This window comes from Ursus maritimus, unplaced genomic scaffold, assembly GCF_017311325.1.
Source record: "Ursus maritimus isolate PB19 unplaced genomic scaffold, ASM1731132v1 scaffold_8, whole genome shotgun sequence".
Taxonomy (NCBI): domain Eukaryota; kingdom Metazoa; phylum Chordata; class Mammalia; order Carnivora; family Ursidae; genus Ursus; species Ursus maritimus.
Window position 1 is genome coordinate 79881996 of NW_024426996.1, and position 20050 is coordinate 79902045.

Below are 20050 nucleotides of genomic sequence, written 5' to 3' on the forward strand. Positions count from 1 at the left end.
CCCCCCCCCCGCCCCGGGCCTCTGGCAGGGTGCCCTGCTGGCCACTCTGGAGCTCTGCCTGAGTCACACCCACCCCTCCCTTCCCTGCTGTGTAGGGGCTCAGGCTGGAGTAGGGAGGGTGGAGGGTGGACAGGGGCCGTGGGGACCTGGGGGGGGGGCTGGTGCTCTGTGCCCGCAGGCCTCCCCCCCTCCCAGCTGGGACCCACCACTTCCTGTGGGCGCTTCCCTCCGAAGTGCAGGAGTGGAACATGCGGCCGCCATAGCGGAAGGGGAGCCTGCAGGGCCGCCCGTCCTCTGTGAGCACTGCGGAGGGAGGGGAGGGGATCAAGGGGCTCCCGTGCTGGGCACCTCCTGACCCCACATCGCCCACCCCGCTCCCCAGCAGCCGCCTGAGATCCTCCCGACCCACCCGCCCAGGTGTAGCCCGCCGCCTCCGCTTCCGGGAAGCTCTCCTGACCCACCTGGGCCCCCAGGGCTGCTGCTGGAGGGAGCTGCCCTGGGCGGGGGGGTGAGCCCCCTACCACGGGGTCCCTGTGCCTCTGGAGCACTCGTGGCTGGGGTCCCAGGGGTCACGGAGGTTACAGGGATCGTGGGGGTCCCAGGGGTCACTGTGGCGTTAGGTTCTGGGGGTTCTGTGAGGTTCTAGGAGGAGCCAAGAGGGCTGTGATGGTGTCAGTGTGGGATGGCCCCCTTCACACTCAGGCCCCGCCGGCTGAGCTGGTCGCCGTCCCCAACCACAGTTGCCATATTGGGGCCCTAAGGTCTTAGAGTAGAAACCAAGGGGACCCTGGCCACTGGCTGTCCTGAGGCCTCAGCTGGGCCCCATCCCCTCCCGCCGAGCCCGCGGGGTTAGACAGGGTGGGCTGGTTGTCTTCCAGCCTCCAATCCTGGGGATCTGTTCTGGGGGATGGACGAGAGCAGCCATGAGGCCTCCGAGGTCCCCCCACCCCCCCAAACAATGGGACCCAAAATAGGCCCAGAGAGAGGGGAGTGGCCCTCATGCTCCCAGGTGGGGGCCCAGCAGGTCAGATCCCCAAGCCTCCTGTCCCCCAGGCCTCCTGTCCCCCAGGCCAGCCCAGCATGCCCAGACGTCTGCCCACTGAAGGCCAGAAAGCCAGCTGTCAGTGCACTGGGCCCCTCACCCACTCCACAGCCCTCCCTGGCCCCGGCCCCAGGACCTAGAGTGGGCACAGGGAGCCCATGGTCACAGCGCCATGGGGTCAGCGCTCACCCTGCCAGCCAGGGGCTGAGCCCCGCGAGCCACCAGCAGCAGCAGCAGCAGCAGGGCCATTCCCGGCGGGGCGCAAAGGCTGGGACCCCGGGCCCAGCGCCCCATGGCTCCTCCTGGGCTGGCGTAAGGGGCAGCAGGAGGCAGAAACAGAGCAACCAGGGCAGGTGGGGGGTCAAGGCCACCTGGAAATGATTAACTCTGGCAGCCTCCAATGCCGGGCCCACATATCCCTCACATCTGCGGCCCAGCTCACCCCACCTGGTCCAGCTGTGCCCTCTGGCATCAGCCACACTGGCCCTGGACCTGACAGTGTCCCTGGGTCTCAGCTTAGAAGCCTCCTCCAGGAAGTCTTGCCGGACACACTACCTGTGGGGGCTTGGACTTGTGGCCCCGGCTTCCGGCCCCCACTGCTCCACAGGGCTGGCCACTGTCTGTGAACTATGCTAACCGGAGTGGCTATGAGCGCTGCGTCTCCCAGGCCTGGCAGGTGGGTGCGAGCCCCACAGCCAGCAAAAGGCCAGGCGCGGTGGGGAGCTTTGTGTGCACTGGGCTGAGCGTTACCGACACTGACCCCAGGATGGGGAGCCCTGCCGCTCCCAGCACTTCAGCTTGGCCCCACCCAGGATAAGCCTGGGGAGGTGGGCAGCCCCAGAGCTGCCAGTCCACCTGCCCTAACTGCAGGGTGCCCAGGAATGTCCCCTTCCCCTTGGGAGGACCCCCTTGGACACCTCCTCCAGGAAGCCTTCCCACCCCCAGACTCCCTCAGCCCTGGGCTTCCCCTCTCACACTTGGATGACATGTGCTGTCCCTGCCTCTGGCCGGGGCTGCCCACACCCCATCGCAAGCCCTGGCTGGTCCTCAGAAGAGCCCCAGCCAGGCACCCGGGCCCACCAAGGGCCACAGAAACCTGGCGTGGGGTCCTGCCCAGGTCTGCATGTACCTTGCTCTCTCCATCTGGGACCTGGGGTGGGGGCACGGCCCCTTGGACACAATTGCAGTAGGTCTGCTCCACCCCCACGAGCCCTGAAAGCGTGCCTGGGGGCCGCGGGCCGAGCTGCCAGGGGAAGCTCTTCTGCAATTTCTGAGCACAGGTTCCCCCAGCGTCAGCTCAGCTGCCCACGGGGGCAGAAGACGAGGGCTGGCCCTCACTCTGCTCGAGGGACCCCTGGCACTAAGGCCACCTCACCGTGTACCCCCAAACCACTCTCTCTGGGCCCCCGTTCTGTCATTTGCGCAAAAGGAGGGAAAGTGGAAACTGAGGGGGCACCCAGCTTGGTGGGTCGTGGGTGCAAGGTTGGGGGGCATGAGCGTCAGGAGCAGACGTGGTAGTATGCTGGGTGGGGGGATGGGGAGGTGCGTGGTGGGTGCAGGGTCCAAGGGCACGAGCATCGGGGGGTGTGGGTTTTGGGGGACATGAGCCTCAGGTCCAGGGAGGGAAGCACAGTGGGTGCCAGGGACATGATGGGTGCTGGGCACAGTGGGTGATGGGCCCCTCCCAGAGCACTGCTCCCTAGGAGATTCCAGAATCACCCCAGTGGCCTTGCCGAGTCCTCAAAGGTTGGGCCCTTCCCAGCAGCTCTGCGGAGAGAGGGGTGCAGGGTCCCTCACCGCTCAGCTGCTTGATGTTGGGGCTCCACCAAGACGAACTGGATCGCTGGCCGCCTGGACCTGCTTCGGCCAACAGCCCACAGCGGCCCTGCCCCCACGGCCTGGCTGGCCACGTGCCCTCCTGACGAGGCTCCGGTGCTCTGTGACCACACTCGGCACAGCCTCGGGGCCCGACACCACCAGGGCCTCAGCGAGGGCCCCTCCATGGACGGACAGACGGACAAGCCCTGCCACAGCACCGTCTAAATGAGGCCACGCACAGGGCCTGCAGCACCCTGGAGCCCGGGCAGGAGAGCACAGGGCGCAGCGTGGCTCTCGGCCTCCCGGCCGAGACCTGCCCCCCCGGCAGCCACCCCCGCCCCCGAGGGCCCTGCACTGACTTGTCGGGCACAGCACGAAGCCCATGTGGCCACGTCCTCTCACCCTCCAGGGCACCACAGCCTGAGCCCCATGAGACTGTCTTCCTTCTCTTTGCCCACCCTTGACCTCAGGACCGGGAGCCGTCACCTCCCCGACCCCTCTCCTGATAAGCTCCCTGAGGGCAGGGTCTGTGCCCCAGCACCCAGCACGAGGCTGACACTCGGGGGGTCCCCAAAGTTGATTTATTGAGGGAAGGCTGGAGGCAGGAGGAGACAGGGTCCGAGGAGCCCTCTGAGCCAGCTGTGGTGAGTGTCCGAGGCTGGGCCACCCTGCCCTCTCCTGGTTTGGCTCCGGAAGCCAGGGTGGCCAAGGTAGCCCCTCCAAGGCCCTCAAGATGACTTGGGGCTGTCCCCACGAGATCACGGGCGTCCACACGTGTCCAGGTGGGGCAGCGCCCATGTAGGGTCAGGAGGGACAGCTGGTGGGGGCGGGGCTTCAGGCGGCCTCAGACGAAGGTGGCGTGGTGTGGGCTGGCCTTGGGCTTGGCGGGCCCACCTGCGACAGGACTCAGGCTAGGGACGTCTGATGTCAGGGCCCCACTGGCCCGAGACCTCTGGGGGCCTGTCCGCACCCTGGGGACGCTGCTGCCCCGCCCGGGGGCCATGCCTGCGACACGGTCCACATCGATGATGGTGTTGACCGGGAGGCCCTGGCTGCCTCTGGCCCCGCCTCCTGTCACAAGGAGAAGAGAGAGACTGTCACCGTCTGCCCTGCCCTGGGCTCTGCAGCCCTGCAAGCACCCCACCCTCGTCATACAGACACAGGTGATCCATGACCTCGGTGCCCTGGGCCGGTCTGCCCCCCAACACAGCTGTTTTCAGAGCGCTGACCTGCAGCTCCATGAAGCAAAAGCCCCCAGACCCTCATTGCCCCAGGGTCACCCAGAACAGAGGGGAGCCCTCACAGAGGTGCCTCACAGTGAGGGGGGGCCAGCCAAAGGGGCTTCGGGCACGAGTCACAGAGGTGGGTGCAAGGGGAGAGAGCAAAGGTAGGGGCCCTGGGTGGGGTCACCCATGCCCGTCAGGCTTTCCCGTGACCCCCATTTCCCCACGCTGGCTCAGGAACAGAGTTCAGCCACCCGCTGAGGTCCCCAACCCACCCTAGCCTGCTTCCTCCTGGCGGGGCTGTGTGCACGGCTCAGTCTTAGGCCAAGGGGCAGGCCCTCAGGGGAAGGCCCCTCCCCGGGCATTCAGGCCTCTACCGCAGACCTCGCTGCGGGCCTTCTCCGCAGGCCGTGGCTCGAAGGCCGGAGTGGGGCCGGGGCCCAAGCCTGGCTTCTGGCTCCCCTCACCCCCAGGCCCTCCCATCCTGACCACCTACTTGTCTTCCTGACTGCTGCCTCGGGCCACGTCTTCACCCTCACAAACTCCGAGTCTTTCCCAGCATCTCCTCCAGGTTGCGGGCACCCCTCGACACCTTCCTTCCCCGTCACACACACCTCAAGGCCAAGTGCCCCGCCACCTGCCCCTCTTATAGGCCATTCGGTGGTCAGCTGGGCATCTGGCTCCAAGCTCCCCATCCCTCCACTCCCCTGACCCCCTGGCCCGGAGCCTCTGGGCTGCCTTAAACTACCTGGGAAGCTTGTAGACCCTGGGGTGGGTCCCTGCCCTGTCATGTGTCCCAGCAGGGCCCCTGGAGGGCAGAAAGGTGTCTTCCAGATGGAGTCCCCAGGGACCAGCTCGGGGTGGGGATGCTGTGTGCTCGGCCGCACCCTGGGCCTCAGCTCCCTTCCTGAGCTCCCTGGCTCACCCCAGGGTGGATTCTGCAGGCAGGACTCTGGGGCCCTGGTCTGGCCAAGGGTGGGCGGGAGCCCTGTCCTATCTTAGGCACGTCCTTGGTGATCCTGGGACTGAGGACCCTCAGGTGCCCGTGGGGGACAAGCGGAGCCCTGAGCCCACAGCCCACAGCTGACAGGCCGGAGGAGGAGTGCAGCCCCCAGGGACACCAGGTCCTGCTCCACTGACTACCTGTCCCTGGGCCTCAGTTTCCCCAGCCTTGCTGGTGGAGGGGAAGACAGATCCCTCCCTGGTTCCCAGGCCTACAAGCAAAAGTGGGGATGACCACGGAGGTCAGGAGTCTGGGCTTCCCAGCTGCTCTGTGGCCTCAAAAGTCCCCTGACCCCGCCGCACCCAGCGCCTCTGGACACACCTCCACGCGGCCTCCCTGGGGTAAGTCCGGGCCTGCCGGCGGAGGCGGGCACCCTCTCTGACGGCGTCCGGCCCGACCGCTCAGTAGCAACTCAAGGAGGTGGCAGGAGGGCCTTTTGCCTGGGCCTCCCCGCACGCCGGCGTCGGGCACCTGGCCTGCAGGGTCACCCCCTGCCCCACAGCGGGGCTGCTCGGGGCCTGTCCCATTCAGGCAGGTCCAGCGGGGGCGGAGCCATGCGGCGGAGGTCCCGAAGAGGCTGCCCTCTGGAGGTCCGAGGGTCCACACAGCACAGCCCTTCAGGCGTTTTAGCAGCTGCTCTGCTAGGGCTGGCGGGGCTCCACTCCATCCCCTGCTTGTCACTGGGTCCCCATGGCCCCAGTGCCAGGCTGCAGGGCCCAGACATGATGGGGGGGACTGGCCTCCGCCTGAGACTTGGGGCGTGCAGAAAGGCAGGGATTGGCCCCCTTAACCAGCATGTGTCTGGAGCGTTAAAGGACCTGTGACCCCACCCAGGTTCAGGAGCCCAGCCTTCTCCCATCCAGCCGCAGACGGGCCCGGGGAAGACAGAGAGCTGTAGGGAGTGGACAGGCCTGGGCCACGGCAGCCCCCTCCCGCCCCCGCCCAGGCAGCTCTGGGCTCAGGGTGGGGAGGAACGATGCCTTCTGGAGACGGGGCAGCGGGTGGGTCCATGGGCCAAGGACGTGAGCGTCACAGAGGGCTGGCCGCAGCCTGGGCCCTTCCTGCCTGCCCTGCTCAGACTTGCTCTCCTGAGTAAGTGGCAGCCCAGGCCTGTGACTCAGTGGCAGGACCCAGCCCTGTGCAACAGGCGTGTGTCACAGCCCCTGGGCCAGGGCCTGCCCCAGAGCAGCTCCCGCCTAGCCTCCCAGAGCTCTCACCAGGTTCCCCGGCCAGCCAGGCTCCGGGGGTGGCCATCCTCTGTCCCGGGTCCCTCACCCACACAGACATGATGCTGGAGCCAGAACCTTTGTCTCCTGCCCACTTGGGCGGCTCTGCTGACCCTTCCTTTTCCTGGGGCACCGCGGACCCTGCGCCCAGACCATCCCAGAGCATGACTGCAGTCTGGAGCCCTGGGAGCCCCTGCTGCCCCTCGCCAGCTGTTCTGGTCCATTCCTCCCTGGGCCACCCCTTCCTTTGTCCACTAGCATTCTCTGTGCTAAGGGCCGGCTCTGCTTTGGCCGCCAAGGATCCACATCGGGAGAATGTGACAACAGAGCCAGGACCCTCCTCTCAGGGACAGGGTGGGACAGGGCTACACTGGCAGGGTCAGGGCCAGGGGCATGGCCTGACCCCTTGGCCACCTCCAAGCTCTCCTTCAGGATCCAACTCCAGCTGCCCACGGCCCTTCCCGACCCAGAGGAACCCTCCCTGGCCTCCAGCTGCTTTGCTGTGATGTCGGCCCCCATGCATCATCTGGGGGCTGGATCCAGGGTGCCCCCCAGCTGTCCTGACATCTCTGTGAAGCCTCCCAGCTGCCCCTTAGAAGCTCCCACAGCACAAGCAGAGGTAGGCACCGCTGAATTAGAAAATTTGGGGGGAGGAGCAGGGACCAGGGAAGAGACCCCAGGGTCTGCCCTTGGCCCCTGGTCCTTCCAGGCCCTCCCAAGACCTCTGCTGGCCCCGGGTACCCCATTCCACCCGCTTTCACAGAGGCTGACTTGGTCCCCATGGGAAAGAGCAGGGACAGCCCCAACCAATGCCCTGGTTCCAGCCCATGAAATGCACAAGGGACCCCTCCACGTGGATCCCCAGGCCCACTGGACTATGTCTGGACATGGGGGGGGGGTGTTACCCAATTAAAGCTCTTCACTCAGCACATCTGTACTGAGCACCTATTGGGTGCCTGGACCACAGCAAATGGCAGCACGCAATGAGGGGAGGGGACGTCTTCAGGGAGAATGGGGACTGGGCAGTCCCAGGGCCACACCGGGTGCAGGCATGGAGAGGGTGGCCCTGGGGAGGGGCTGCAGGCAGGATCCCTAGCAGTGCTGGCCCCGAGTGGGCACCGGTAGCTGGGGTCCAGGACAGCAGGGGATAGCAGAGGTGGGGGTAGGTCACGCTGTGGACCATGGGAGCCTGTGGGTTCCACTCAGACCCAGGAGTCAGGGAGAGCAGACCAATGCAGGGACAGCGGGGCCCGGAGCATGGCCGCGCAGCAGGAGACACAGGGCCGGCGACCCTGGCCGCTGGGAGGATGGAGTTGTCATGGCCAGTGCTGGGGGTCTGGGGAGGGGGCCGGGCCAGTGCTGTCAGCCCCGGGAAGCCTGTGGAGGCTTCCGGCCAGGTATCTAGCTGGAGAAGGTCTGCTCAGGTCCATTCAGCCAGAGCAGGGCCAGAGCACCAGACGTGCCCTGCTGGAAAGGAGGGGTTCTGGCGAGGCCCCAGGCCGAGGCGGCTGGCTGCCAACAACTTTCAGTCCTGAAACCGGTGGCAGGCCTCTAGCGCCGACGTGTCCCTGAGAAAGCTGGCCACTCCTGGGCCCGCCGTGGTTTGTACTGGGGAGGACTGGGCCATCTGCCTCCGGAAGGCAGGGGTGCTCAGCGTGGGAATCCCTCGGCCACCCAGATGGAGGGGCTGGACCTCTGCTGCAGATACAGACATCCGAAGGGATGCGTGCAGATGTGGGGAGGGACATGGGAATAGGAGGTGGGGCCCGGGGCTGGGGACACCTGCACGGCTGTCCCCGGAGGCCTCCCTATGGCTACTGTCGTGGACATAGCTGCAGTAAGGAAGGGTGTCCACGTCATCTGGGGCTGAGCAGGGGTGACACACCAGGGCTGTGGCTGGGGGAAGGGGAGGGAGGAGGGGGGCTGACCACTGAGCAGCCAGGTGCAGACGGGCTCCTGGGATTTGCAGCCACACCAAAGGCACGGGGTCTGGCTGCCTTCACTGCCAAGGTCAAGGCCGTGGCCTCTGGTTAACTCTCCAGTTGCATTCCCATGGAAACCACATTACTAGGCCTCCGTGACCCCCACTGGGTGGGCTGTGTGAAGAGACCAAGAGTTAAAGGTGTCTGCTAGGAAGTGAGCGGTGTGTTCCCAAGAGCTGCCACTCTGGGAACTGGGTGTGCCTTTGGGCACCCTGGACACTGACAGCTGGACGGGGTTTCCAAGCGGAGACAACTTCTGCCCCAGCCAGGGAGCAGCATCCTTCGCACCCGAGCCCCCCCCTCAGACCCTGGGCTGGAATGGCTGTGCGGGGACCCCTTCCCGGGAGGGGTGCAGCTGTGCCCGTGTAGTCACTGAGGGACCCCACAGCTGTTAAGGCAGCTGGCTAGTGGGGTCCCCAGGGGCCTTGCCTCCTGAAAGGGCTGGAAGGGGGTTTAGCCAAGCCCCTGACCCACTGCCCTAACGCCAGTATAGCCACACAGCAGTGAGGAAAGCTGGGCTCTTCCCAAGCTGCTTGCGCCTGCTGAGGGGTGGGGGTGAGGGCGGGGGTAGGGGGATGGGGGGCGGGGCCCTCTCTGGCCCATCCATTGCTCAGACAGAGGGGCAGTCGAGGAGAGAGTTCTCTAAACCCAGACCTTTGGGAAAGGGCTCCAGATGTCCCCTTGCAAAGAGCTCTCCCGAATCTCACACGGTCAAGCCCTATACCCTGGGGTTCCTGGCCACTGACCCTCTACTCACGCATGAAGCCCAGCCTTGGGTCCAACACCACACAAGTATTGGGTCAGGCTGAGGCAGGGGCTCCAGGGGCCACCGGTCTGCACTGCAGGCTCCCTGGCCGCTCCAGACACCCTCACCAAACACCCAGCTCAACAGATATGCTCTGCTCCCTAGGAAGCAGGTGCCCTGTGGGACGTAACTCCTACACCCTGAGTACGTGCACACAGGCATCTTCTCACGCCGTGCAGAGGACAGCACCACCCTGGGCTTGGGCTGTGTAGGACCCCCACTCGGAATTGGTCTCTGGCTCTGCAGGGACCCGGGGACACACACCTTCCCAGCTGGTCCTTCCCAGGGCCAGAGAGTGCCCACGAACTCAGGGGTGTCTTTGGAAGCCAAACAGATGACAATGAAGGAAATAGCCAGGAATTAGGGTCACAGCAACCACAAGATTCATTTTCAGGGTAACTATCTATGGACCGGGCCCTCTGCACTGGACTCACTTCTCGGTCCCATGTCCTTCCCAATACCTCTGTGCTCTGGCCATGCAAGGTGCCAACGCGCCTCCTGGTATGTGGGCGCTGGGGATTGCGGGCCAGGGTGGGCGGGCGGCGTGATCCTCAGGACACCCCCCACCCCGGTCACCTGGGGGCCCGCTGCGGGCACCTGCCCGACTGGCTTCACAGCCTGGACGTGGCTACGAGCTGCGGAGCCCGAGGGCCCAGGGGCCTCAGCGCCCTGCGTCTTCACCCTGAACCGATCCACAGTGACCACCGCGTTGCTAAGAAACACGTCACAGCAATTGCCTAGAATGGGTGAGAGTAACTGTGGGTGAGACCTGCCTTCTAAACCCTGAGAAATAAAATGCAGTGCTCGGTGCCCTTCGGAGGCCCAGGGGTGTGAGGGCTGCTCTTCCCACACTCGACGGACGAGTCTCAGAGGCAGCTCCCCTTTCGTTGCGACGTGGGGGTGCCTGACACAAGGCTTATGGGGCCAGGGGTCCTCCCACACGGAGAGCCCACGAAGAGCCTAACTCAGAGGCCCCAGGCTGCCGGTCCTCGCCAAGAGGGGCCCGAGTGCATTGCCCAGAAGGAAGCTCAAGCCCAGGCCCTTCCCAGCAGATGGGCTTGTCAGCTCCAAGAAGACACACGTGGGTCACAGACCTTCACGGCTCCTCAGGGCCCGCCCGCTCCCCCGGCCTGTGGCCAGAGCCCCTCCGTCTCGGCCCAGACAGAGCCAGGGGCGGGGGCACGCGTGCTGGCCGTGGGACCGGTCAGCCAGGAGGAGCCGGCCAGGGTGCGGGCAGGAGCCGCGTTCCTGCACGTCTGGCGCCAACCGCCCTCCGGCCCAACAGGTCAGAGACAGCAGTGCACAGCTGCTGTGATAGTCCCCGGGGGACAAGCCCAGTGTGGCTGCACTTTCTGGTGGTCGCTCAGTGGGAAAGCAGCCCGCAGTGGGGGACCCGCGCAGGCCAGACAGCCAGGCCAACCTTGGAGCGCACAGCCCCACCCAGGGCTGGCCAGCCCTGCGGGCTCCAGGTTCGGAGGAATGGACCGCGGATCTCAGCCGTGCAGCGTCCCTGAGCACCACCCGACGCCCAGACTTTTCTCCCCTGGAGGGGACGGCAGACAGGGGAGGTCTGACCATGAAGGCCATCAGCGCTCTCGGGAGAAGAGGGCCTGTGTGTGGCCCGAGCGTGTGCCGCACCTCCCCGTTGCTGCCCCGAGGGGCCGCCTGTGGTCTACAAACAGCCCCCCTCGCACTGCTCACCGTTACACGGCTGTGTCTGTGGGTACGCGTGAGGTGCTCAGGGACACCTCTTGAGTGAATGGCAGATCTCCACAAGTCGCTACACTAAGACAAACCCAGTGAAAGTGGAAAGAAACTTTCAAAAGAAAAAGAAGAGAGCTTTAAACCAGTCCGATGGCAAGATCCAGAGTTTATTACTCTTGGAAGAACACAGACTCGGAACACAGGGGATCCTGCACACAGGTGTCTACAAACGAGAGCAGAAAAGAAAGTCAGACGCCGTGCAGTGTGCGAGCGCACGACACGTAGAGACCACGGCTCCTCCCGGCTTGGCGTCCGTGTGCGGTCTCAGCGGAAAGGCACTGGGGGAGCCTGCCCACGTGGCACATGTCCCCAGAGTGCCCAGATGTGGACATATGTACAGAACACACCGCAACAAATGCTTCCCCGGCCCCCGGTCCTGGGGCACACTTGGACTGCTATCAGCATCCTGGGCCAGCCCGAGCCAAGGGAGGCACTGGTGTCACCCCAACGGCCGACCACACGTGTGGCGTCAGGGTCCGCGCATCCCCGAGCACACACAGAAAAAGGACAGCCACCAGCAGCTCCGTCAAAGTGTCCACTGAAAAGGCTCCTTGTCTACAGCCCAGGGACGGGGGGTGGGGGGCGGGGGGGGGATGCAGGCACACACGTCATGGTTCGGAGCAGGACAGAACTGCTCCTGGAAAGCTGGGAGCCCCGCCTCAGGCCCGGGCGTCTGAGGCTCTGGGACGGCAGGACTGTTCAGCTCCACACCCACTAACCCGAGCATCCGTCTGCAGGAACGCCTCAGCCTATTTCAGGCCAGGGAGCCCCAAGGACTTCCTCTGGCGTGGGAACTGAGCCACGGCCCGGCCCACATGGGGCCAGACCCCCCTGTGGTCTGCCGTGGCCAGGCAGGCGTGTGCAGCCCTCCCTGCGGAGGACCCAGGGTCAAAGAGCACGCTCCCTGTCCCACATCACGTGGGGCTTTCCCAGTTGCTCAAGACAAATGCTGGGTTTTTTCAGTCTTGAGACTACAACACAAAAAATGCTAGCTATCCAAATTTTAAGAATAGCACATCCATTTTCGAAACTCCCCGGGTCTTGCTGGGAGGCGGGACACGGGGGCGAGGAAGAGAATGGCAGAGGAGTGCGGCTGTCCGTGCAGGTGTAGACACCGCTCCCACACAGCACCCCGCCCAGAGCACCGCCCGGGCCCGGCACACTCACCCCGAGCCCCTCTGTGGCCTATGACCCGTGCTGGCGCCCCGAGAGGCGCTCGTTTTAGAAAAGGCAGAGGCGGCCCACAGGAAGTAGGACAGCAAAGGTCACACTGGAACCTCGTTAGAGCGAGGATTCTAGGTAGAGGGGGACTTACCATAGCTGTTTCTGTTTTTATTGGAAACGGAGTGGATAACGCCAGGTGGACAGTGGAGGAGCAGAGGGTCAAAGGTGTGCAGGGGGCTCAAACCTGGAGGTACCTGGTCTTGGAGGTCCAGCCGCATCCTGCGGGGTGGGGGTGGGTGGCAGTAAAGTGCTGTTGGGGCTGCTGATGTCCCCCTCCCCCATGAGCGTCAGGTCGGCCACGTGCTCGCCCTCCATGGTCTGGACGCCCCCGGTCTCGGCTTCCTGGGCGTGGGGCGAGGGGGTCTGAGGGGCACTGAACGGCGGGCTGTCGGCTGAGCTGGGGCTCGTCGCGGGGCTCGTCGCGGGGCTCGTCGCGGGGCTCGTCACGGGGCTTGTCGTGGGGTTCTCACGGCAGTCTCGGGAGGGCCCCCAGGACTCTGGGGGCCGGGGAGCCTTCTCCTTGCCATTGCTGGTCAAGCTTCTCTTGCCGAAGCTCTTGGTGGCGGTGGGCGAGGGCAGGGCGAGCTCCACGGGGCCGGGCGGTAAGCGCAGGAACTCGGGCAGCACCAGGTCCTCCTTCCTCAGCAACCCGCGCTGGTCATCTGCTCTGTTGCTCTGAGCTTTGGAAATGAGCTCAAAAAACTCTAGTGGAAAAAACCCCACAGGAACCAAGCTTTAGAGAGCTTCACTCCCAGGCCTGCACCCCAACAAGTTCACCGTCTAGAAGCCCGATTGGGGGCTGTCCCACTGCCCGGGACCTACAGGCTCCGGCCCCCCAGGCGCCTCCATCCAGCACCCTCTCTGCCCCCAGAGCTGCAGGAAGGCTCCACCCTGAGAATTCAGTTGTGTCAAGTCCAGACTCGAATAGACCAAAACCCCTGACTGGACACAGCTGTGTGAGGACAGTTCGAGAGGCATGTCCGTCGTCCACACTCCGGCCCGGGGTTTCTGAGCACACTCAGAAACCCTTCACCCACATCCTGGCTCCCTTCTGATGCTGAGGGGAGGCCACCTGAGGCATAAGCAAGCCCACAGTCCCCCAAGAGGGGTCACTGCCTCCTGGCAGAGCGTGGTCCTGGCAGGGGCCCCCACTCTCTCTCCCACCTCTGCCTCCAGCCTCCTTGCTCGCTCCCCCAGAGCTCCTGTTCCTTACCTGGGCTGACCGCCAGCTGTAACTGGACTTCACTGTTCAAAGTAGGAGTCTAAGCTGAGCTTTCTCTAGCATTTAAATAAAACTCTTAGTTTTTGAAAAATGACAAGGACTTTAAAATCTCAAATCTTAGTGGCTCTCGGCCGGGAGCAGGCTTGTGTCTTACTTCTGCCAAAGGAGGGGGTGAATGGGCTCGGGTTGGCCTTCACGGGGAGCTAGTTGTGGGCCCCGTGACCTAGGAAGCACTCCCTGGATCACAGTTCAGGTCCCAGTAACAGCTGTTAGTTTTGATTCTGCCATTAGAAGCTTTCAGAAGAAAAAGAAGTTTCCGTAAGAGATCACCTCTCCTGGGTCTCTGAGACCACCCTCCCTCTCCCCTGCAGGCCCAGGGAGTGCAGGGCGTCCGGCCAGCGGGCTAAGGCACAGATCTTTCTCGGGGCCTCTGGCCAGCAAGGTCAGCAAGTCCAGGGCTCTCCTGGCCGTTGCCTCCTCGCCTGGCCCCCCTGCTAGTGACCCTGACATGGGCCCCCTGACACTGAGCCTTCATACGAGCTGGGAAGAGGAGGGCACAGGCAGACCCTTGGGGACCCCTTGCTGGCCCCCTTGAGGGCACTCCCTGGCCCCTAAGGGGCCCGAAGCTCAGTCTGACAACTGGGAAGAGTCACGGCGGCCACAGACTGACCCGGGGCGAGACGCATGCTCAGTGTGACAGAGATCGCGCTCTTCTGATGTCGGTGGCTCAGAGGAAGTCCTAAGGATGGCCCTGGAAAACTGACATCGCATTCACTAGAAAACGCGGAAGTTGTAAAAAGTACACATACCCTCTGCTTCGTCCAAATTAATTTTCTGATTTTTTTTTTTCCCAATCTTTGCAATAGATTCTTCTCTCTTTGAAAGCCGGGGATCCCTAGCATTTTTTCCATTTTCTCCTTTTATTTTAATAGAATTAGACTTGCCTAGTGTTCTCTCCTCTCCCTGCATTAGAAGGAAAGTCAAAGTTCTGCTTACACGTCAGACACATGACAACACACAATCCATCAGTTAGAAACAAAAAGCACCCCCCGAAATACAGACCGCACGGACACAGACTTTACGCGCCTTGCGGAAAAACCAATCACAGTGATAAAGGTCACAAGGAAAGAGCACGAGCATGAGGCGCCACCCCCCCGATGCAGGGGAACAGCCAGCCCACGGTTAGGGGGAGCCAGGCACCAGGCGGGGAACAGGGGTGCGGGGCCGGCCGCCCCGAGCACACAGCCGCTGGGCACAGTGGGAGTCACACAGAGGAGTGTGAGGGCCCGGCCCGCCGCAGAGCAGTGCCAGCAGCGAGGGAACCATGCGGACAAGGGCAGGGGAATTACCGTAGCCGAGTGATTTCTGGAGCTGGAATTCACAGCTATATTCTGTTTGGCAGGTGCACTCTTCTGTTTCTCTGTGGATACTAAACACAATGAAACACGCTTTATAACCACAGCCAACTGCAAGTCCACCCGAACGTTCAAACACAACCACCCTTTCACCATTTGAGAAAGTTCTAGAGAAAGTTACAGAGAAGGTAGGAGACATCCTATGTTAAATGCGCACATGGAGGCCAAACCCCTGGTGCAGGACAAAGGGATAAAGACCACCCTCTCCCACCCGCCGCATCTGGGGCAGGAGACGCTCGTCGTGTGAAGACGGGCGCGGGAGGCAAGCGGGTCCCCCCGCAGTCACTGGGACTCGTGCGTGGCAAAAGGAAAGCTCGTTTCAGGTCCTGTTTGGTGTGACTAGTCTTTAGACAGCACAGAGTCTCACACTTACGACATGTTTTCAAATCTGGCCGTCACCCCACATCAGGACGGCAGGCTGGCCTCTGCCGGCACCAGAGGGACAAAGGCCACTCCTCTGGCCCGGAATCCACTAGAGGACTAACCGCGTTCCTGCCTGTCCCCAGCTTTACAGCCCCGCGGTGACTTCTGCCTGCAGCGCCCCCATCACACTCCCCTGTGCACGCACAGACAGGCCGGAAGGTCTGACCTTGCCAGACCCTGTGGGAGGCCCACGCCCTGCTCGCGCCACTCACCCCACCCGGCCCAGGGAGATGTCTCCTCTGCAAGAAGGGGGAGAGGGGCAGAAACTGGAGCACGGAGGGCTTCCGGGGGGACAGAGGCAAGTGAGCCCAGCTACACTGCGGAGCCCTCGCTGGGTGGAAGCCCAGGAAAGGGAAGCAGCCGCTGAAGCTACACCCAGCGGCCCCTTGCAGAGTATGTCCTCGCTCCAGTACTCAGCAGGCGGTTCCAGAAAGCCCTCCCCAGAGACACGGGGGTGCCCTCCGCCTGGGAGGGGGCTGTGTGCTCTGAGGAGGAAAACGAGGGTGAGAGTGGGGACTGACTGCTGGCCCCGAGGTCGGGCACCGGCCATGGGCACCCCCGCATCCCCAGGGCAGGCCTGCCATGGCAGAGGCATTAGAGGGAAAGGGCTCTGAAAACCTCCCGATCCCACCGCACACAAGCAACAGTGGGGCCGCAGATGGCCCAGGCCACCGCCCCATCTCCTGTGGGGCCTGTGTCCCTCGTGCACGGCACCGTGAGGCCTCCCCGGAGGCAGCCCTCTCTGGCCAAAGCCCTGGACGCAGGGAGCGCTGGAATTCGGCAGTCCTATGGAGGTCGAGCACGTCTGTCACCTCTTCTGACAGCCAAGAGGACACACCCTGCTTGTGAGCAGGCTGGCAGATCCCCGAGCGAGGCCCTTATGCTCCTGGCCCCACTGCCTCCGGTCCGGTCAGGACTGGACCAGGCTGGGCCCCTCCGACGCCCAGGTGGGGTTGAGTTCTGCCATGGCAGGGGGTCGCCAGTCCCTGTAAGACCCTAAACGAGACCACTGGGGTAGCGGGGCTGGGGGCTTTCAGAAGGCAGAGCAAAGGGGACCCCAGCAGGCCAGGGGGACCAGGGGAAGCCTCAGGGCCCCGCTTACCTTTTCCTCTGGAGGGTTCCTTCTCCTCCAAGATGACCCGCTGCCCGTCCAGACTCGATATGGGGGCCCCCAGGTCCAGGGGCTCCTTCTCTCCACTCTAGAGGCAGAGACGGTGCACTGAGTCACTCACCCAGATGGGTGCCTGGGGCAGCTGTGTGCGGCCCCGCTGCTGATAGGAAGACCACCCCAGGTATGATGGGGTCACACGCCAGGTGACCCCAGGTCCTATCACCTCGGTAGGGCTGCCTCAGAGGGCACTCCACACGTGCCCAGCCAACACGCAGGGGACCGGCCTGAGGCTGGCCACACGCTCCTGCCACGGAGAACACGGCTTCCGAGCACTGGCTGGCCTACGGGACAGGGCTGCTGTCACTCATGTGGAATCCGAGACCCGGGGGGAAGGAACGCTTGTGAACACTGCAGACCTCTCAGTCCACAGATCCGATGTTTCAAATATCACGTCAAGTTGGCATGAGTGTGCACACAGCTCACATCCTGGATGAGGTGCACGTGAACCCCCCCTAACCCCGATGCAGCTGGACGGTGAGGGATGAAAGCAGAACGCCTCCCCTGCCGACTGCTTAGACAAAGAACTCTGAACTTGCAGTTCAGCTCCCTCGGTTCCGTCAGTCGGGAGAACAATAAAAGTGATCAGACGTCACGTCAGAGAGTGACCGCCAGTTCCCAGCGCCAGCCACGAGGAAATGGAGCACCAGCTCATAGGGCTGCCCTGCTCTCCACTCTCCTGGCCCAGGTGGGCGCCATTCATCGAAGAAGCCACATGTGTCACGACCCACTCCGCAAGAATTCTCCGTGGCCGGAGCCCCAAGGCAGCAGACACACTCTTCCCAGTGAGGGTCTCGGCAGCCAGAACGCAGCTCACCCGGAACAAGCCCAGGGCATGCTCCCAAGACTCACCCAGTTTACAGATAGGGAGACTGAGGCACAGAGGGGTGAAGCGCTAGCTCAGAATCCCAATAGAGTAAGAGCAGGGCTCGCAAGCCACGTCCCTCTCCAACCAGCCGTTCTGGCCTCGGCGAGTTGCCCTCCCTGCTGAGCTGGGGAAGGGGCTTCAGGCTACCCTCAGGATATCTGGGAACCTAAAAATACTTGTGGGGCGCCTGCAGGGCTCAGTTGGTTAAGCATCTAACTCTTCAATTCCGCTCAGGTCGTGATCCCAGGTCGAGGGATCGGGCCCCGCGTGGGGCTCCCTGCTCAGCTGAGAGTCTGCTGGAGATTCTCCCTCTCCCTCACCCCTCCCTCCCCACTCAAACGTACTCTCTCTCTCAAAAAAAAAATCCTAAAGGTACTTGAAATCATAGCTCTGACAAAGTTTATTTTCTGAAGAAAGAACACAAGGCAACGCCGTGTCGTTCATCACCACGTCTCATAGCCGAGGACTGGAGTGTGCTTCCATCAGCACAGACCAGGTCTCGGGGACGTGGGCTTGCCAACCAGGGCGTCCCCCACAAACCCCCTCTGCGCACAGGGACGTGGGACTCCGCCCTGTTTCACACTGGCGCCTTTGTCCCCAAGTGCAGCCCGCTCTCACCCATCACCTTCTACCCCAGGGGCCCTGCTTGGAAATGACGGAGCCTCGAATCTGGCAGGACAGACGGGACTTGGGAGGTGTCAGGGAGAGCGCACGCCCGAGGCCGCCAGCAGGAGTCCGGCAGGTGCTCACACGCAGGACGCCCCAGTGCCCCCCGCACTCGGCCTCCCGAGCACATCTGCAAAGGGCAGGGGTGTTCCAGGGGTTTTTACTACTGTGTTTATCCTTTTGGTTTCTCTGGACCAAAACCAACATCTCCAAGATCACCCAGAGCCCGCTAGGAATGACTGGGTGTAATCCTCCCACCAGGGCCTCGTGGCCTCTGCTTCTGCACGGCCCCGGCCACGGAGCACCAGAGCCCAGCAGCCACTGAGCCAGACTGTCTGTGCGGGGAGCACATTCACGGGGCCCCCACGTCACTCACCAGCCTGGCCACCAGCTCGTTCAGGTGCAGGCCATACTTGGCCACCACGGGCCGCAGCACTTCTGTGACGGGCTTGGTGGGCTTGGCCTTGAGTCCCACGGACCGGTTAATTGGAACCAGATCCAGCCTGGTTGGAGGGGAGACACAGGAACACAGTTGCTGCAAATACATCCTCAGCTGCTCTCCGTGAGGGCACAACAGTGTGGCAGTACCGTGGGGTCACGGGTCAGCCCCAGGCTGTGGCTGTGGAGCACCTTCAGCATGAGAAGGAAGCCACAGGGGGTGGGGGGTTTCCCGAAGGTTTCCAGTGGGCTGTCACACCCGGCAGAGAGCGGGCCCCCCCAGCAGATGGCCCGCACTCTGCGGTCCCACCTGAACACCCCTGGGTGCGGCCCTACAACGGCCGTGACGCGGGACAGAGAGTGTCCCCTTGGCCCCGTGGGTCCTCGGGGGCTGCCTGCAGCCGCCCCGGCTCATGAAGGGGGCGTCAGCCTTCCTTTCCCAGCCCAGCGTGCAGGGCTCTCAAGGACGTCCCCAGAGACAGCCGCGTGGCCCGAAGACGTCAGGAAACATCGGGAGCGTTTTTCGTACCGAAACAAAGTTCGCTTTTCTAGCCGCAGGTCCCGAGACTCCAAGATGCTACTGTCTTGATGCAGCACCAGAGGCTTTGCAGGAAGAGAGCGGGGGCAACGTCAGAGCGGGCTGAGCGCGCCCCTCACGCCCCCCGACCCCGTGGGATGCACGGCTGCGCGAGCCAAGGAGCGGCTACCTGAGCAGGCCGAGGGCTCCTGCAGGGGGCCGGGCTCCAGCGGCAGAGCCGTCAGCCTGAGGGCCTCACCCAGGCCACAGCCTCAGCTGACTGGGCGGGTTTAGTTGACCGAACAGACCCACCATTCCCCCCACCCCCGCCCACGGGCAGGGGAAGGGCCCCACGGGTCCACACAGGCCCATACCTTGTCCCCGCCCACCAGGAAGAGGTCCACGGCAGCCCCGTTGATGCCGTGTCGCTCGCAGAGCCCGGTCAGGACCTCTTTGATGGACAGCCCCGCCTTGACGACTACCATGCAGGACGTCCCGTCAGGGAGCTGGACGCAGCAGTGCTTGGCGGCCTTGTCTCGCTCGGGCACTGAGGGCCTGCAGGCTTCCGACTGCGGAGCCGGGAGACAAGTGTTAGAGGCAGGTGCGCAGGGTGCCCGGAGAAGGGCTCTGGGGGGCTTGCATGGGCCTCAGGAGCCAGCACAGGCCTCCCCTGGGGCCGCACGCAGCTCTGTAAGTGCAGGAGCGCCGCGATGAATCTACGCGGGGTGCCGCACACGAAGAGCCCACGACGGTGTTGGGTCTTCGACAGCGACGCAGGAGAGAACACAGTCTGCATCTCAGACTCATCTTCCAGTCTCTCATGGAACCATTTCCAAGCCCCCATTTCATGAGCCTTCGTGCTCAGAACAGGATGGGCCCTCCCATGGTGTTTGCAGGGCTCACGTCTTGGCCTCCCTGAGCTGGAAGCAGATGGAGTCCTTCTGTGGAACCCACTCCTCCTGCCTCTCGGTCCAAGGCACTGGGGACCCACCAGGAAGGCTGGATCGCCGGCAGAGGGCCTGGGGCCCAACCCAGGCCGGGAGGCCCCCCTGCTGTTTCTCCTGGCCTTCCTGGCCCCTCCTGCCAGAACTCCCAGGACTGGAGGCCTCTCTGAGAGGCAGGGACAGTGGGGCAAGCCGGCCTGAGGGGGGCGCTGGGAGAGGCAGCGGGGCAGCTCGGACAAGGGCTCAGAGGCATGAACATGCCCCTGAGGGATAAAGATCCCCCATGTAGACACCTGCCATCA

The 20050-nt window shown here is 63.8% G+C and overlaps 2 protein-coding genes across 3 annotated transcripts in view; both read right to left on the minus strand.

Moving 5' to 3' along the window:
• The window catches only part of HGFAC (HGF activator), an 8653-nt gene extending 7317 nt beyond the window's left edge, over positions 1-1336 (minus strand). Inside the window, exons 1-3 of the mRNA XM_040624930.1 lie at positions 1232-1336; positions 410-554; positions 207-303 (exon numbers count right to left, since the gene is read on the minus strand). Of these exons, the coding sequence (XP_040480864.1) occupies positions 207-303; positions 410-554; positions 1232-1336 (347 nt within the window). The remainder of the gene's footprint in view (positions 1-206; positions 304-409; positions 555-1231) is intronic.
• Positions 1337-3429: 2093 nt separating this feature from the next.
• RGS12 (regulator of G protein signaling 12) overlaps positions 3430-20050 on the minus strand; it is a 92374-nt gene continuing 75753 nt past the window's right edge. The window contains exons 12-17 of one of the 2 annotated variants that reach the window (XM_040625275.1): positions 18226-18352; positions 16250-16346; positions 14659-14738; positions 14119-14272; positions 12282-12791; positions 3430-3931 (exon numbers count right to left, since the gene is read on the minus strand). In XM_040625275.1, the coding sequence (XP_040481209.1) occupies positions 3705-3931; positions 12282-12791; positions 14119-14272; positions 14659-14738; positions 16250-16346; positions 18226-18352 (1195 nt within the window). In that variant the 3' untranslated portion in view covers positions 3430-3704. Of the gene's footprint in view, positions 3932-12281; positions 12792-14118; positions 14273-14658; positions 14739-16249; positions 16347-18225; positions 18353-20050 lie in introns of those variants that run through there. The other variant, XM_040625276.1, reaches the window with a different exon arrangement.